Source organism: Urocitellus parryii, chromosome 7 (assembly GCF_045843805.1).
Source record: "Urocitellus parryii isolate mUroPar1 chromosome 7, mUroPar1.hap1, whole genome shotgun sequence".
NCBI classification, from domain to species: domain Eukaryota; kingdom Metazoa; phylum Chordata; class Mammalia; order Rodentia; family Sciuridae; genus Urocitellus; species Urocitellus parryii.
The window spans coordinates 183,262,239-183,280,755 of record NC_135537.1 but is presented as its reverse complement, the minus strand read 5'-3'; the positions used below and the strand labels follow the sequence as shown (position 1 = coordinate 183,280,755).

The following is an 18,517-nucleotide window of genomic DNA, read 5'->3' as shown; positions in this document are numbered from 1 at the left end:
TCAGAACCCCCCACACTGCGCCCAGTGGAGCCTGCTGGATCAGAACCCCCCACACTGCGTCCAGTGGAGCCTGCTGGATCAGAACCCCCCACACTGCGTTCAGTGGAGCCTGCTGGATCAGAACCCCCCTCACTGGGGCCAGTGGAGCCTGCTGGATTAGAACCCCCCAGGGCGCCCGGTGGAGCCTGCTGGATCAGAACCCCCCACACTGCGTCCAGTGGAGCCTGCTGGATCAGAACCCCCCACACTGCGTCCAGTGGAGCCTGCTGGATCAGAACCCCCCACACTGCGCCCAGTGGAGCCTGCTGGATCAGAACCCCCCACACTGCGTCCAGTGGAGCCTGCTGGATCAGAACCCCCCAGGGCGCCCAGTGGAGCCTGCTGGATCAGAACCCCCCACACTGCGTCCAGTGGAGCCTGCTGGATCAGAACCCCCCACACTGCGCCCAGTGGAGCCTGCTGGATCAGAACCCCCCACACTGGGTCCAGTGGAGCCTGCTGGATCAGAACCCCCCAGGGCGCCCGGTGGAGTCTGCTGGATCAGAACCCCCCTCACTGGGGCCAGTGGAGCCTGCTGGATCAGAACCCCCCAGGGCGCCCGGTGGAGCCTGCTGGATAAGGCGATTGTTCCCCAGGAGCCTGGAGAAGAAAGAGCAATTCAGCCACTGGCAGGCGGAGGAGGCTGCGGCAGCCCCAGGGAGCATTCCAAGCAGAGCTGGAGGCTCAGGGGGGAGGCAGGGTGTCTGGAAGCAGGTGGAGGTGGCTGGGAGTTAGGGAGCCCTGATGTCACAGGGCAAGCAGACCTGAGAGCCCAGCAGCAGCACCCTTGCTGGCTGCCCCAGGCCAGGGCTCAGCCGCAGCACCAGGCAGAGTACAGGCCTCCTAGAGGGTGTGGCAAAGGCCAGCCAGTCCACAGCTGTCCCTGGCCAGAGGCACCTGAGGACCAGAGCCGTCCACCACCTCGTGGGGAGCAGCTTAGGACCCTGTATGTCTGTTCCAGGAGTGGGAATGAGGAGACCCCAGAGTCTGTCCCACATGCAGCCAGATGCCGGACCCTTGGGGGCCAAGGGGGCTCCACACCACAGCTGCAGCTGGCGGCCCTCTCTTCCACCCGGCGGGAGGCACCCTCTGCGCACCAGTGGTTCATGGCCTCTCCTTCCGGCCGCCTGAGGGGTGGGGGCCCTGCCTGCCGGCGCTCGCTGGGCTGGAGGCTCTCGCCCTGCACAGGCCCTGCGGCCCTCCTGTCTGGCAGCTGAGGATCCTTTCCCCTTAGTGGTTGGGGGAAGAACCCAGGGCCCTCACAGGGCAGATCTGCCACCCACCTCTTCCCGTCCCTCCTCTGTAGTGCCTGAACCCCTCTGGCTGCGGGACAGGTCTCCAGAAGGAACGTGGCTCTCAGAACCCACCGGTGGCCCTCGGGCTGGGGGTGCTGCTCGCCTCCCTTGGCTCTGGCAGATTTCTCAGATATGGTTTGGGGCTTTTTCTCCTTTTTTTGCCAGTCTGATAAATGAAACCTGGTATTCAGCATTGTTTTATTCGCAGTTCTTAAGTTTCCAAGGAGGCTGGCCCTGTCCCTAGCTGGGGGCCATTTCAGACCTCGCTCTCTGCTGCTGAGGACTTGCATCTTGCTCACGGAGACCAGGAGAGCTAGGCATGAGGGTGCAGCTGAAAGGCACCTCTTCCCTGGCAAGGGCAGGAAGCTGCAGGGCAGAAGTGGCCTTGCGGGAGGGCTGCGGAGCACTCCTGCTCTCCCCGCAGCTGTGCAGAGGAAGGCCAGGCTGGACCTGGCCTTCAGGTGGGAGACAGCCCTGTACTAGTGACCACCCAGGCTGCTGCTTGGAGTTCCAGAAGAGGGTGGGGGAGAGGGTGTGGCCGGAGTGCAAAGGTCAAAACCCAGGAATGTGGCTGCTGGAGACAGGGCAGGCCGGAGGGTGGGGGTCTCTCCCACTTGGCACCCTACAGGTTCCAGCTGGTCAGAGCAGGGAGGGCTTTCCTGCAGGTTCTCACTCTTCATCTCATCCCCCAGCAGAGGCCACAGCTTAGAAAGAAATGCTAAAGTCATTTTTTAAAATATTTTTTTTAGTTGTAGACGGATTTATTTTTATGTGGTGCTGAGATTCGAATCCAGTGCCTCACACATGCCAGGCAAGTGATCTACTGCTGAGCCACCACCCCAGTCTCCTAATGTTTAGTTTTGTTCTTTGGGCAGCAGGATTACATGCCTGTGATCCCAGTGTTTGGGGAGGCTGAAGCAAAAAAGTTGCAAATTCAAGGCTCCTGGGCAATTTAGTGAGACCCTGTCTTGTCCAAAGTGAACAATAAAGAGGGTTGGGTGTAGCTCAGTGGTAGAGCACCCCAGGTCCAATCCCCAGTACCAAAAAAAGGGGGGGAGTATTAGCTTTTCCATGAAGAAAAACTTATTTTAAAAAGGGTGCACAAGCTGAGGGTGGTCCGGTGGTGCAGGCCTGTCATCCCAGCCATTTGGGAGGCAGACGCAGGAGGATCACGGGTTTCAAGGCCAGCCCCGCTGGGGTGTAGCTCAGTGGTGGAGCACCCCTAGAGAGAGAGAAGATAAAGACTTGGGGTGCCCTCCGAGGACTGTTGGTGGTGCTATTAAGGCACCCAGAGCGCAGTGCGTGCGCCGCCTACCCCGCCACTGTGCACTGGCCACAGGATTCCCCGCAGCCCGAGGCGCTGGAGCTAGAAGCTGACAATGGGCTCCCAGGGCCGGGGAGATGGGCGGCAAGAAAAGCCTTAGCCTCGGGAGGGAGGGGGGCTCGAGGAGGGCGTGGGGGGCTCAGCGGGCCCTCCCGTGTGGACCCAGGGCAGCTCTCCCGCTGTCCTCCCAGCGCCCCGCAGGCGAGGCTGCCCTGCTCTGGCTCCCAGAGTCACTCACCTCTCACCTCTGCCCATCCTGCTGTGACCTCTGAAGCCGGGGGCACCGCTGACCGCCGCTGGGGCCATGAGAGAACCAGCGTGGTGGTCATGGTCCTGGCTGGGGTGGGCCACCCCGGCTGCCGGTGCCTGGCTGACTCATCTTTTCTTTGTGGTGCCCAGCAGGTACTCTGCCACTGAGCTACACCCCGCGCTTTTCACTTCTTGAGACAGGCTCTTGGCAAATTGCTGAGTCTGGCCTCACACTCACAGTGCTCCTGCCGAGGCTTCCCAAGTCGCTGGGGTACAGGTGTGGCCTCCCCAGTCGGCCTGACTCGCCCCAACAAGTGCCGAGGACCCTTTAAGGTTCAGGAATCGGGAAACGGATGCCCAAGTAGCTGTTTTGAAATTGTCACTTCACTCAGGAAAGTAACCCACGTTGAAGTGACTTTTAAAACAAAGCAAATAGGTGAAGAACCACCCCCCCCCCCCCCGCGGCCTGCTTTCTGGTGGTGTTTGTCCTGGGAACATGGACGGGCTGGCACGCCTTTCTGCTTCTGCCAGGCTGTGGTTCCCCATGGACAACTAAAACGCTGGACTCAGGTAGCATAGGCCTGCCGTCCTCGGTGGGAGGGAAGACGGGTGGACTGCAGAAGCCCAGCTCCAGGATGCAGGCCAGCAGAGGGACAGGTGCCCAGCAGCATCTAGACCACAGAAGACCCAGAGGGCAGGAAATGCAGTCTCAAAGGCAAGAGGTGATCTTTGGTGACAGAAACAGGAGAAAGAACTGTGTGTTCATGTATTTAGAAGAGAATGAACGTGACGAGAAGAGCGTTGACCATGTTGTCTGAGGAGCGATCAAGGCCGGCATGCGGTCCACTCCTGGAATCCCGCGGGTCGGCCAGAGCAGGAGAATCACACCTTCAGGGTCAGCCCCAGCAACTTGTGAGAGCCGGGACGCAGCTCAGTGGCAGAGCACCCCATGGGCAGCACCCAGTCCGCCAAAAAAATAACTTCTAGTGACTTTTTTTTGAGGCGGGGGAGGTACCAGGGATTCAACTGAGGGCCACTCGACCACTGAGCCACGTCCCAGCCCTGTTTTGTATTTTATTAGAGTCAGGGTCTCACTGAGGTGCTTAGCATCTCACTACATTACTGAGGCTGGCTTTGAACTTGCGATCCTCCTGCCTCCGCCTCCTGAGCCACTAGGATTACAGGTGTGCGCCACGGCGCACGGACTCTAGAGGTTTGTGGGGTTTTTGTTGTTTTTTTTTTAAATAAATTTTTTTGGTTGTAGTTTGACACGATACCTGTTTATTTTTACGTGGTGCACACCTGTAAACCCAACGGCTCACACGTGCCAGGCGGGTGCTCTATCAATGAGCTACAGCCCAGCCCTAGAGATTTTTTTAAAATGTAATATGTGATAAGAAACCTCATTGGGTGGTGTCAACAAAAGAAAGAAAAAGACAGGAGAAAAACAGGAAACCCGGATGATAAGGAGGGGAGCCCGGGAGGGTCCTGGGGGGTCCTGGGGGGCCTGGTGGTTCTGTGTCTTCCTCAGAGAGGGCCCAGCACCGGGGAGACTCGGAGTCCATCAGGAGGGAAGGAAGGCAGCCCTGGGGGGAGAGTGTCAGGAGGTCTCGCCCAGTGTCCCCTCTGGACTGGGCTGACCGTCTCTACCAGCTGACTACCTGAGGGCTTCTCATGGCCGTCTTGGCCAGGCAGCAGATCCCCCGCGGGCGGGGCTGGCTTCCCAGGGTCTGTGGTGGTGGGCTCTGGTCTCAGCCCCCTGCTCCCTGGTCTGGGGATCTCCGTCTGGGTCGTTTGGTGGGGTCTGGCCTAACCTGGTGTGGCAGCCGGCCCTCTGGAGCAGACACGTCCTTGGCCTCCCTTGAATTGATCTGTCTTGTTCCTGCTGAGGCGTCTACAGGACTAAGACAGGCAGGGTCCCGAAGCCGCTGTCCTCAGTTCCTCCGTGAACGACCCTGAGGCGGGGCTGCTCTTTACTGACGTGCTCTGCGCTGAATATTGTAGATGGACACCACACCTTGACTTTCTTATGTGGTGCTGAGGATGGAACCCAGGGCCTCATGTGGGCTAGGTGAGCGCTCTACTGGCCAGCCACAGCCACAGCCCTGCACCGAGTATTTCTTGAGCCCCTGGCCCACAAACATCTAACTGCCACCTGATGTTGAGGACAGCAAAGAACCTGGCCAGTGGTTCTGTGGATGTAGCTCAGTGGCACAGCACTTGCCAGCGACCCCAGCGGCTTGCAAGGCTGAGGCAGGAGGGTCATAAGACCAGCCCAGGCAATTCACCAGACCTGCCTCAAAAGAAAGAAAGGAAAAAATGCTGGCCAGGCCTGGTGGTGCACGCCCGTGATCCCAGCAGCTCTGGAGGCCGAGCCAGGAAAACTGCAAGTTCAAAGCCAGCCTTAGCAAATGAAGCCTGTGCAACTTAGCGAGATCCTGTCTGAAAATAAAATGGGCTGGGGATGTGGCTCAGTGGGTCATGTTCCTGGTTCAATCCCCAGGACTGCAGATAAATAAGTAATTAAGTACAATAAGCATTATGGCCACTCTGTTAGCAGACTGGAAGAAAAAGGCAAGACTCAACCGTGTCCTGTGCTCAAGAGCACGCTTGGGCCAGGCCGAGCTAGGGGCTGAAGCTGGCCCAGCGAGCCGTGCGCCCTGGGCCCCACCCCAGCACTGCAGCACTACACCCTTCAGGTCTGAGGATGCGGCACACACCTGTGTCGGCCCGAGGCTGAGGCTGAGGCTGAGGCAGGACGGAGGTTCCTGCTCCCGAGTGGGAGGCCAGGGCAGCACAGCGGGGTCCTGACAACCACTCAGAACCACAGGGAGGTGGAGACTCCATTCTCGTCCATCTCCAGGTGACAGACAAGCAGACAGGTCTGTGGGAGATTTGGCACTGCTGGTTTCTGTTCAGATGCACTGGGCCAATCAGAACAGGCTGAGCATCAAAACGGGTCGCTCCTGCTGAAGTTCCAAGTCCAGCCTCAACCTGAGCAGGACGCTGGCCTGACCTTCACACAGAACCACAATCCGCCCGCAGCAGCAGCCCAGTTTCCCACGGGCAGCTGGGAGCGGCATGACCCTTTCACACAGAAGTCAACCCAGAGGGGCCCGTCCGAGGTTCACCATCGGGTATTCTCTGTGGTTCTGCTCCTCACCCGGCCTCACCAGGAGGTAACTGTGAGATGCTCCTTTTGTTTCCACTTTCCTTGGCTTTTTCCTGTCTGTAGAGCTGACTTCTGCTGTGTCCTTGGAACACTCACTCTATTTTATGGAACTATGTGTGGCCTGAAAGCAAACCCAGTTGGGATCTGAAGTGGACCGGCTGACCGTGGTCTTGCTTGCTGACCGTGGTCTCGGCCACCTCGCCCTGCCTGAGGAGCACTGAGTCCCGAGTTCCGCAGCCGCAGAGCACGTGTTCTTCCCAGGTGCCCCGGGACACTGGGCCACACACAGCTCTTGGTAAATTCCAAAGAGCTGAAATGGCACAGAATGTCCCCTGACCACAAAGGCGTGTAACTGGAAACCCATAACAAAGATACCTGGAAAAACCTCCAAATATATGTTTTGAATTTTTGGACTTGTCATGGACACAATGCCTTTATTTTGTTTGCTTATTTCTGTGTGGTGCTGAGGCTCAAACCCAGGGCCTCACACATGCTAGGCAAGCGCTCTACCACTGAGCCACAGCCCCAGCCCTCCAAGTATTTTGACAAAACACTTCTAAATAACCCGTGGGTCAAAGAAGAGATCTCCTGGCAGCTGAGAAATGTAGACCCTCGAGCCCAGGGCAGTGGTGCAGGCCGCCACCTCGGGCCAGGCCCCAGGCCTGACTTAGGGAGAAGCAGGAACAGAACTCTAGCTCAAAGCCTTCCCTCAAGGAGGGCTCCTGTCCCAGGGCCGTCTGTGGGAACTCGAAGGAAGAGACGGCCAGGCGGTGGTGCCAACTGCAGTCCCCCAGGCTGGGAGGCTGAGCCGGGGATCAACAGTTCAAGGCCAGCCTCAGCAACTTAGCGAGACCCTGTCTCAAAATGAAAAATAAGTGAATGAATGGGATGTGGCTCAGTGATGGAGCAACACCCTGGGGTCTGATCCCTGGTTCCCCCACCAAGAAAATCAAGAGATGACATTAATGCCACAGAGATTCATTTTTAAAAACGGAAGGATGGAAAGATTTTGTAACTCATTTTCTGAGGCCGGTATGACCCTGACCAGGACCAAACAAAAACATCACAAGAAAACCGTAAACCAGTGTCTCTAAGGGGCAGAGACCACAAAATCCATGAACTACTGAGACCTCAGGCTCGGAGGTGGCTCAGCAGTGGACTCTGGCCTCCCACGGACACGGCCGGGGCTCATCCCCAGCACACCAAAGCAGACAGGTGAGGACACCAAAGCCGGCGCTGTGAAAGGACAGTTCCTCAGGGCCTGTGACACCAGACTGGAGGACGCCACACGGGAGCCCTCAGGACGGAGCTGGCAGGGGCACGCGTTCTCCCACTCTGCCCCCGCTGCACCTCTGGGCAGCGGCCGCACTCCCCGCCCTCACCCAGGCACACCGCGTCGTTCTTTGGTTTGGTTTTGTTTGGGTGCTGGGGATGGGGCCCCAGGCCTTGACACGCCAGGGGAGCACTGTGCCCCTGAGCCAGCCCCAGGCCATCGGTGTGCACTTCCCACCCCCAGCAGGACACAGGCGGTCCCACAGTCCACTCCATCTGGATGCCAGCTTCCTGTGGAAGCCCCCGCGGGCTGGGGGCTCGGTCCTCCTCAGACACCACCCACCCGACTCCAAGGGCTCCCAGAACCCCCTTCCCTTACTGCCCTTTGATCACAAAGGACGCATCTCAGGAGGGCCAGGTGGAAGGAGGCCCAGGTCCAGGTGTGGGGAGGGCTGCGGCTTCTGGCCTGGGCAGCCCACTCAGCCCAGCGCCCCGGGTTCCAGCCCCTTCCTCCCGGGTGGCCGCGGAGGCCCCCTCAGGAGCAGTGTTGACTAGGGCTGTCCCTGGGTTGCGGTCCCCTCACCGACGTGCAGGTGTGGTTGAAAAGGGGCTCCCCCTGCCCCCTCCACACCCTGTCCTGAGTTCTGCATCTCTGAATTCAGCCAACTGGGGATCCGGAGTTTGTTCTTTGTTTTGTTTTTGTTTTTTTAGTACCAGAGATTGAACTCGGGGGCACTCAACCACTGAGCCACATCCCCACCCTATTTTGTATTTTATTTAGAGACAGGGTCTCACTGAGTTGCTTAGCCTCGCAGTTGCTGAGGCTGGGTTTGAACTTGTGCTCCTCCTGCCTCAGCCTCCCCAGCAGCTAGGATACAGGCGTGTGCCACTAGAAGCTGGTTGTTGATGGCATCTGTGTACTGAATGTGCAGACTTCTCCCTCAACAGTGTGGTGTGATTGCTGTCTGTGGACACAGCATTTACTGGATGAGTACTGAACCAGTCTAGAAATGACTTACAGTCCGCAGAGAGGATGGCCTAAATCATGTGCAAATGCTACACCATTTTATGTAAGGACTTGCAGCTCATTGGCCTGGGGACACAGCAGGGGTGTCCTGAAACCCACCCCTGTAGACACTGAGGGACAGTTGAACGGGCAGTAGCAATCATATGGCAGGAAATAGGGGCAAAGATCAATATGTATATTTATTATGTATCACATCACAGGCATCCATGACTTAAACAAAACAGAACAACTCCAGAAAACCAGGACTAGAAGGGATCTTTTCCTTATTTCTTTTTAAAATATTCTTAGGTATAGATGGACACATGCCTTCATTTTTATTTATTTTTGTTTGGTGCTGAGGATTGAACCCAGGGCCTCATGTGTGCGGGGCGAGCGCCCCACCACTGAGCCCCGCCCCGCCCTAGAAGGGGGCTTTGAACAGGCAGAGGGCACTCGGTGGCACCTGCAGCGCACATCCTGGCCACGGAAGGCTGGCACCTACTGGACAGCTTCCACCCCACCTTCCCCCCACTTCCATAACGTAAAGCAAACAAAAGAGGGAGCCGCGGGGCAGGACTCCATCGCAGCTGCGAGGGCAGGCTGCAGTGACTGAGCCAGGCCCTGTCTCAAAAAAAAAAGGGGGGGCTGGGGGTGTGGCCCAGTGGTAGGGCCAGCTGCCTGGGTTCAATTCCCAGTGCCGAAAAAGAAGTTAAAGCTCTGTCCAGGAGGGGAGAAGACAAGCCACCGTCTAAGGGGAACTGTCTGAATGCACACTAGGTTCTTGTGCTCAGACTAGAATAAGAAATGCACACCTCAAAGCACCCAGCGGAGGGAAAGGACACCTCGGGAAAGTGTCCTTAAAGGCACAGGTGCTCTAGTCAAGGCTTTGCCAGGCGTCCCCCGGGCTCACCCACGTGCAGTTCTCAGTGGGAGGTCTGGGGCCCTCAGAGAGAGGGGTCCTCAGAGAGGGTCCTCAGAGAGGACCTCTCCAGGTCCCTGAGGCCTCTTAATTCTTCTGCCCTGTGGCCCTTAGGGAAGCCCAAGGGAAGTCATTACAGCAGAGGGAGTCTTCCCGGGAGTGCCAGGCAGCCCCAGGGGCAGTGTGCAGGGACAGTGCCGCCTCCCAGCTGCCTCCATATGTCTGCACAGGAGCCGAGTGGTGACCCACACCTGCGACCCCAGTGACTCTGCAGGCTGAGGCTGGAGAACCCCAGGTTCAAGGCCAACCTGGGCCACCTAGTTGTGGGCGTAGTAGAGCACTGGCCTAGCATGTGAGAAGCCCTGAGTTCAACCTCCTGCACCAGACAGGGAGCGAGAGGAAGAGAGATGGGACGTGAGCTCTTTAAATCAGTGTGGGGGACAAACCCTGAGCGGCTGCTGGTCTTGGAGGCCTACTACCGAGGTGGCTGGTGGCCCGAGCCTCCCTTGAAACCGGGTGTCTCCATCCAGGCCTGGGCACCACAGTACGCACTGGGGTGGCGTCTGTCCCCACACACTGGGCCACAGGCTGTTTGGAGTCTCTGGGGTCTCTGGGGTCTCTGGGTACCCTGGAGTTACAGCCTGTCGCTCATCCTGCTGGGCTTCCGTGTCACCGTCAGCAGTCTGCCCTTGCTTCTTATCATGCTGAGCAGATGGTTGTTACCGCCATGAATTTCTTCTTCTAAGCCTGACACTCACTTCTTTCTCTTTCCTTTTGGAGTAACCTGGACCCCTAGAACCTCCACAATAGGAGTGATCACAGCGGCCATCTTGTCTCCTTCCCTAACTCGAAGGGGATGAGGCTGAAGTTTCTTCACTAAATATGATGAACTGTGTGCTTCTCGATGGGGCATTTATCCAGTTAGGAGAGTCTCTTGGTTGGGTGTGTAGCTCAGTGTTAGAGCTTGTGCTTAGCATGCCCAGGACCATGGGTTCCAACCCCAGAACCAAAAGAAAATAGAAAAATTCTTTTATAGCCCTGAATTACCAAAAGTTCATTGTAGACATGTGTTGAACCTTATATACTATTTTTCTGCATTAAAATAACGTGATTTGTTTTTTTCTTCTCATTTATCAACACAGTGAATCCTAGTCCGGGCTGTTGAGCCAGCCTTGCATTACTGGGGTAAAGTCTACTTGCTAATGATGTGTTTTTAAAATACCATTTGATTTGATTTGCTCTTGCTTTAGACATGGTTTCAGCTACCTATAATTAGGTAGGCTTGTAATTCTCTCTTCTTGTGTTCTTATCTGGTTGGGAAGCAAAATTGCTTCATGAAGTTAACTGGCCAGTTTCCACCCTTGTACCTTTCTGGATAATAGGAACAGAGAGGAATGGACAGTCCCTTGAAAACTCCTTTCCTAGCTTCAAGGCTTCCTGCTGAGTGTGTTCAGTGTGGCCCTGAAACCAGCCTAGAGCTTCCATCTTGGTTCAAGAAACTGTGCTGGTCTGACAGGTACTGGGAGGCCCCCGCCCAACACAGCTCAGTGTGAAGGTCTAGACGGTTTGGGTTGAGACCACCATCTGCCCTGAAAGAGGCAGAGTGCAAACAGGAGGAAGCACACCTACTTTGCACACCCCTGGCACACCTGCTGCTCAGGGCAGAGCCTCCCCAATCCTCTGTCATGTACAGTCAGGAAACAGGAGCCCACTGTTCTCAGGGCTGCTCCTGCACACATTGGTGGGAGCCTCCAGTGAGGCATCTTACTCTTTTGGTTATAGAAACAGGGGATTTCTTTTTTTGGTGGGGGGTACCAGGGATTGAGCTCAGGGGCACTCGACTCCTGAGCCACATCCCCAGCCCTATTTTGTGTTTTGTATTTTATTTAGAGACAGGGTCTCACTGAGTTGCTTAGCACCTCGCCATTGCTAAGGCTGGCTTTGAACTTGTGATCCTCCTGTCTCAGCCTCCAGAGCCACTGGGATGACAGGCGTGCGCCACCATGCCTAACGAGATTAGGGAATTTCAACTGTCCCAACTGAGTTTCGAGCTACTTGGCCTAGTGGGGATGGTGCCAGGTTTGCAGAGTCTTGGCCCAGTCAGAACTGACGCTGGGGGCCCGAGGGAGGCCGTGTTTGGCCCTGGTGGATGGAAGGTGCTACCCACGCCCACCTGGGACGCCGTTGACTCTGACACTCTGCATCAACCCGGGGAGATGGCACCCCTGGGACTCATACTGTTGCCATAGCTCCTGCTGAAAGCTGCACAGTCCAGGTGCCAGCTGACAGCAAAGACCCTTCGGATAAGCAAGAACAGCCCAGCTGTGCGCTATAGGATGCCCCTGTGGGTGCGTGGGCCACATCAGAAGGCCGGCAGGTGTGGTCCCTTTCAGGGCCCAGGGGCCTGACCAAGGGCCTTAACACCTGCCAAAGGGGCTGCAGCTGCTTCTCTTGGCCCTGTGCTCCCTCAGTGTCCCAAAGTCAAGGAATTTGGCTAGGAAAGTGGCCTCTGACTTAGAAAATGGAAATGGCTCCCTGCTGTAGCATCCTTGTCCCAAACCAATAAGGACAGAAGCCAGGAGGCCCGTGGGAGGAGGGCTGGAGGTCAGACTGGACTTCCCCAGGAATAGCTGGGCTCCCCAGGGGACACAGAAGCTTTTTCTGATGTGACCCTTCATCCATGAAATGCAGGCATTGACCCTTCCCGGACCTGCAGAAGTCTCAGTGACTCAGGTCCCACAGCCAACTCCTGCTCCGTAGGGGAGCCTATGGGCAGTGTCCATCCTGAGCACCTGTCTGGTGCAGCAGAAGGTGAGAGGGCTGACCTCCAGCCCAGGCCTGGCTCCAGACAGATACACTTGCTGACGTAAAACCCCAGTGTTGGTTCCCATATCTTCTCCAAGCCACTGGGAGGCGGTATCAAACACTGTCCACCTCCACCCAGACCTGGGCCTCAGGGCCTAGCCTCCCAACTATCCCAGCAGGGCCCATTGGCCCTGGAACTTGCAGAACAATTCCATCCACCCCTTCCTACAGGCTGCACTGAGTGCTGAGCACCAGGCTGGGTCAGCGTGGCTTTCTGAGCCACGTCTGCGCATCCACTGAACTCACCTGGACTTGGAGTTCATGGGGTCTCTGCCCCGCCCAGCACGCCTGTGCGCTGAGACTGCAGACTAGGAGAGGCAGCAGGGAGGTCGCAGAGAGCTAGGAGCCTCACCCCCAGCTGGGTGTCCCGTGGGCAGCCCTCAGTGCTGGCTGCAGGCCTGGCCTGGCCAACCTGCCCCGCGCATGCTTCCCGCATGCCACCCCTGACCTCTCCTTCCAGAGAGACAGACAGCAGCCTTGGGGTCCAAGGGCCATGAGCCACATCTCCAGAGCATTCCAGGGAGGCCTTTGGCCTGGTCCATGACCCACAGTGTCTTGAGCAACTGGGCAGCCTGTGACAGCATGGCCAGTGGGCAGCTCCCCAACAGTGGCCACATACCAGGAGATAAGGACAGTTGACCCTGGCCAGGAGAGCAGAGCTAGCTCTCCCACGATGCCACGGCAGGGCAAGAGGCAGGCAACGAGGGCCTGGCTCTCCGTGTAGCCTCACGGAGCCCACGGCCCCTGGCCAGCCAGGCTGTGGTCTGTGGCTCAGGCAATCAGGGAGCCTAGTGGGAGCCATGAGCTGGCAGGCAGACCCCCTGGAAGCTCCTCTTCTTGAGTTTAATCTAGAAGCATCACCCAGACCAGCTGGCTCTCAGGGGCACTGGGCGCCATGGACCACCTGGACAGAGCCCAGCACCTGGGCCCCTGGTGCAGAGTCCTGGCGTGAAGCCAGAGCCACTCTCTAGGATCCCGAAGCCAGTTCACAGGCCTCCTTCCCCGCTGCCACCTTCGCCCTCCTAAGGGGGTCCAGAGGCTGTCCGGCTCTCAGACCACCTCTTGGGGCCACTTCTCTGACAGCTCTCACCATCTGCCTGGGTCCTGCCGACCCCCACCCTGGTGCTGAGTTAGAGAAAGGCCAGGCTGGGCTGCCTCCCGTGGGCCTCTCACCAGGAAGGCACCAGTCAAGCTTCTGTCCTGCTTCTGGTGTCCAGCAGGCCTGGAGTGCAGCCCCAGGAAGATAGGGGGGCGGGTGGCTGAGGAAGAGCGGGGATGCTGGGCTCTTGCTGCCTTCGATCACCACAGTGTGGGGCCCTGTGCTTTCAGCTTCTGGAGACACAGGGCCGGGGGTGGAGGAGCAGGGCCACAATCACCGTCCACATCCACCAGTCAGCCCACACTGAGGTCCTGCAAAGCTTTGAAGCAGGCCTAACCTGAGGCAGGTTCACCCGACGCACCAGCCTTCGTGGAAAAGCAGGTTGGAACCAGCTGCCAGGAGGCTTGGTGTCCAGCTTGGGTACGAAAGGGTGCCCATGGGAACAGGAGAGGCCTCAGCACACAGGTCAGCAGCTAAGCCCACAGAAACCTGACTGGTCGGACCAGCTGAGGCTACTGTGAGTTAGAAAGGCTTCTGTGACCTGTGCCCAGGGCCACAACTTGGTCTGACTCCTGAACTCCAGGGCCCTCCCCAGCCCTGAGGCTAGCTCTGGAGAGCTGGACAGGCAGCACTGTCCAGCCCTTCTCAGCAGCCCAGGTAGCATGTGCCCAGTGTCACCAAGACCATCAGGGACAGGAGCTCACGCCTCCAGCCAGGCAGCCTTGGTGAGAGGCTCTGTGCAGAGAAACCCACCCAGGGCCGAAAGCTGGGTAGGTGCTGCACCTAGGCACTCAGGGTGACAGGAGGCAGGCCCCACTGCACTCCAGATGTGACCGACCCTCCTCCACAGATCCCTGTAGGCGCCAACCGCAGTGCAGCCTGGAGACAGGGACCCCCTCCCTGCAGTCTCACCCTGCATGCGGGAGACCCTCAGGACTGAAGCCCAGGAGGCTCCAACCTCATTCTCGGTCGGGGCTGAGGGCTCCCAGCCTCTCCAGAAGCCGGATGCAGGTCCTGGGCCCAACGTGTATGAGTCCAGATAAGTCCCAAAGACCTACTCCGGCCACTGCGGAAAGAGTCCCCAGTGTGCTGGGTGGGGTAAGGAGCCAGCCAGGGGCTGGCAGAGACCAGGTCAGCATCAGGGTGGCAGGACACGGGCCTTGGGAGTCAGGTTCGTGCCAACTGGACAAGGAGGGTACAGGCTGAGGCTGTCCCCGCTCTGGAGTCCTGAGCGCCCCTGTTCCCTGCCTGGCTCCCATACGGAGGGCTCTGCAAAGAGAGGTCCAGGACAGACCCTGAGACCACGAGGCAGGTCCCTCTAGCCAGGCCGGCTCCGGGGTGGGTCTCTTGCTGTGGGTCAGCGTCCACCTGCCTAACCTTGGGTTTGACTGTGACCAGCTCCTGCTATTGCCACCAGTTACACTCAGCTGTTCCCCACCCTGTCACCTGCCCCTGCCTGTCCCATGTGGGCAGCAAGAGTCCTGGGTGGGCAGGACAAGTTCTCTTGCCCTTCAGCATCAGCTGGGCCCCACGTGGAGGGGCCGGGGGCCTGGGTTGGTGGTCTCCCTGAAGCTCACTCTCAGAACTCTACCCAGATGTTGTCTCACAAGGGCTGGCCAGATAGAGCCCACAGAATCCCTGGGAGGACCAGTCCCTGGTCACAGGGAAGGACAACCCAGGCTACTGAGCATGAGGAGACCCCAGAGTCACACCACTGCACTCCAGATGTGACCGACCCTGCTCCAGGTGCTGCTTCTAGGAGGCTCAGTGGGCAGAGGGCAGGGCGGGGCCAGAGGACGGCTGGTTTGCTGCAGGAGACACGGGGCGGCAGTGTCTTTGTGTCAAGGAGGGATTGTGCTGGGTTTGGGGACACCAGAGGCGGCAGTGTCCTTCTCAGTGACCTTCTGCTGACAAGATGCAGCAGCGGCAGTGGGAGGGCGCCAGGCCCCCCAGGGCTCCATAGGCCCCTGAGGCACAGGAGAGCAGAGCTAGGGGCCAGAGGGTGTGTCCCCATGAGGTCCGGGAAGCAGAATCAGCCCAGGATGAGAGGAGGCCAGGCAGGGGGCGGGGCGGCTCCCAGGCATCGGCCTCACTGGGACCAGAGCTCGCACGCCATTCCAGTCGCGGTGTCACCTCAGCCTGCACAGGCAGGGACTTCAGCTGGAGGCTGTGCAGCTGCTGCTGGCCCTCACCCAGTGCCCACTGATGCCTCCCTCAGTGAATGCTGGGTTCTCCAGACCCCTGTCCCCAGCAGCCACAGAGGAGGTGGACTCTCAGTGGACAGACCCTGCAAGTCACCCCAAGCCACTGCACATGCTGAGGCGCTGAGTGGAGGCTGGTGGGCATGACCCCAAACTGCACAATCATGCTTTAAAATGCAGCCGCCTCCGCCTCTGCTAGCCCTCCAGGGAGGGGTCCCGTCCTGCACTCACCTGACCACAGGCTTTTAACAACATTGTGGTGGACGATATACAAAAGAAAAAAAAATCTGGAACTGGGGATTGAACCCAGGGAACTTTACCACTGAGCTACATTCCCAGCCCTGTTTTAACTTTTTTTATTTTGAGATAGGGTCTCCCTAAGTTTCTCAGGCCAGCCTGGAATTTGCAGTCCTCCTGCCTCAGCCTCCCAAGTAGCTGGGATTATAGGCGTCCACCACCATGCCTGCTAAAAAATATTTTTTTTTATTCAAAAACTAAGAAAATACAGAAAAACTGCAAAGATAAAGTTGACCTGTGAGTGCTAGCTGGTAGACAGCTTGCCCAGTATGTGACAGGTCCTAGGTTCTATCCCATTACCATCAAAAAAAAAAAAAAAAAAGACAACCACTACCAGTATGTGCCTCAGGAAGGGACGCCCAGGCGTATGTGTGTGATGAGGCTCCCAGGCCCTTGGTCTCTGCCTGGCCTCGTGTTTTGGGGCTGCTGGGTGGTCAGAAGTGCCCAGTGAGGCTTACCAGGGAGGCACAGGGCAGAGCATGTGCCTCGGAGGGTGGTGGGGCTAAGAACCAGCATTAAACCCCCAATCCTCCGTCTCAGGAGCTTGTCACCATAGAACAGTACCTTTGTCAGAGCTACATATCCTGGCGCCCAGTGGAGGGGCAGGCCCAGACCCTGTGGAGACCCTGTCCACACAGACCTGTGTTTGCACCAGCCAGAACCCCAGAACATGCTACCACTGAGCATGGCAAGGTCACTCAGAAGGGCAACCTGGCTGGCATAAGCACCTTCAAAAAGAACCCGGGTGAGGGGTGGTCCATCCTGCAGACCAGCGAGCACAAGGACTCCCTCTGCTCTCGGAGGCTGGCTCTGGGCAGGCTCCCGTCTCCCCCTTTTTTCTGCACTCCTGACCTGGGCCTGTTTGCTCCTCTTTACCTGTAGAGCTGCCTGCCTCGCCAGCTGCCCACAGTCCCCAGGAAGGTGACAGGAGCCCTGTCAAGATGCAGGTGGCCTTTACCATCAAAGGGATGAAGATGGCAGCTCAGTCAAAGGCCAAGCCCACCAGACTCTCCAAGTCTCATCCTGCAAGGCCTAAAAGCTGCCAGCAGCCGCCCAGGATCCGCAACTACAACTGGAAAGACTGACTTCCTCGGCCCCCTGCAAAGTGGGCCCCACCACAGCCTCCCCGTGGGTGCTTGGGGCCTGCCCATTCACCTGCCTGTCACAGGGGTGCTACAGGTGGCCTGTGGTGGAGGAGCTGTGAGCTACAAGGTGGGCTTCCCAGGACCACCGAGTTGGCCTCTGAGCCATTAAAGCTCCCGTGCCTCCCTCCCACACGGCTCCGCTGGCAGAGTTGTCTGTCTGTCCTCCTTGAGAAATATTAGTGCACGTGCCAGAGCCTGGCCTGGCCTCTGTCACCTGCCTGTGTCACGACCCACAGCCACCGGTACGCTGGCCGTGTCGCAGACCATGAGGCCCTCCCCAAAGCCCAGTGGGGTGCAGAGCAGAACACTCACCAGAAAAGCCAGCCCGCCCCTAGTGAATGCCATGCCAGGGGCCCCCCTGAAAGGACCCCTCCAAAGGGGTTTGGAGAACACCCAAGTGAGCCTGAACCTGGGGCCCAGATGGTCCCCTTTCATGAATGCTGGGGTGTTCACTCTGCATACTGCTGGGTAGGGGAGGTCCCCCAAACACAGTGGGTTACCCCACATTGGACAGTAGCAAAGCCTTCTGTCCAGTGGGATGTTTGGATCTGGCCATTGCCAAGGATGAGACACTCGTGTCCACTCTATTACTCCAAGAGCCATAGGAACACACATTCCCACCAAAAACCCTGGCCCAGCATCCCTCTGGCCTGCTGCCACGCAGACTCATTCTGTGGCCAGGACAGTGGCCACCACCATGCAGAGTGTTAGGGGCCTGTCCCACTCCCACTCTCCCAGATCCCTTGGCCCTTTCTCCCCTGGTGTCTGGGCCTGTCCATGTCCTACCCATAGCAGAGCTCATGAGGCTGTGGCCTCATTCTGGGCCTCACGGAGTGCTCTTCAGCAGCCTTGCCCCTTCTGAACCCAGCAGGCAGCTTCTGTGGGAGGTCCGTGGGCAAGGCTGCACCCAACCTCAACTTACTGCGTGATTTGGCAAACCATGTGATCTTTGTAGCTTCGCACCCATGTAAACTATGGATAGTGACCTCTCCCTGTCTGGCACACAGGTGTATGGCTTGGACAAGCAGCCAGACACAGGAGAGCCCACACTGGCAGCGTGGTCCACAATGCAGGCTGAGAGGTCAAAGACCAGGTCAGAATGACTGGCAGATCACTGCTGCTCCACCGTGTGTGCTCACTGTTGGCTTCATCCCTTTCTTCAGGTGCACACAGCCAGGATCCCCCTGCACACACTGCTTCCTGGAGCCACGGCCATGCAGGCTGTCCCAGGGTTCCAAGAAGCAGCAAACTGCCAGGAGCCATGTGCACACTGATCCCAGCAGCTCCAGAGGCTGTGGGTGGAAGATGGCAAGTTTGAGGCCAGCCTCAGCAACTTAACAGCAAGACCCTGTCTCAAAAATAAAAAGGGCTGGGGATGTAGCTCCGCAGAGGAGCACCTCTGAGTTCAATCCCCAGTACTAAATAAATAAAAATAAAAGGGCTGGGGATGTGGCTTAGTGGTAGAGCGCTTGCCGGGCACATGTGAGGCCCTGGGTCTCGGGTACCCCCAGTAAAAAAGCAGCAGCAGCAGCTAAGCTGCCCTCTCACAGGCCGGATGCAATGCAGCTTTGCCTGGGGCAGGTGGGGGGGTGCGCCCTGAGCTCCCACTTAAGGGCACACATCCCTGAGGTGAG

At 58.0% G+C, this 18,517-nt stretch overlaps 1 protein-coding gene across 1 annotated transcript in view; it reads left to right on the top strand.

Annotated features, from left to right (window-relative positions):
• Positions 1-16,930, top strand: part of Ccdc57 (coiled-coil domain containing 57) — an 81,252-nt gene extending 64,322 nt beyond the window's left edge. The window contains exon 19 of the mRNA XM_026410788.1: positions 16,621-16,930. Coding sequence (XP_026266573.1) covers positions 16,621-16,823 — 203 coding nt within the window. The 3' untranslated portion in view covers positions 16,824-16,930. The remainder of the gene's footprint in view (positions 1-16,620) is intronic.
• The last annotated feature ends 1,587 nt before the right edge of the window (positions 16,931-18,517 follow it).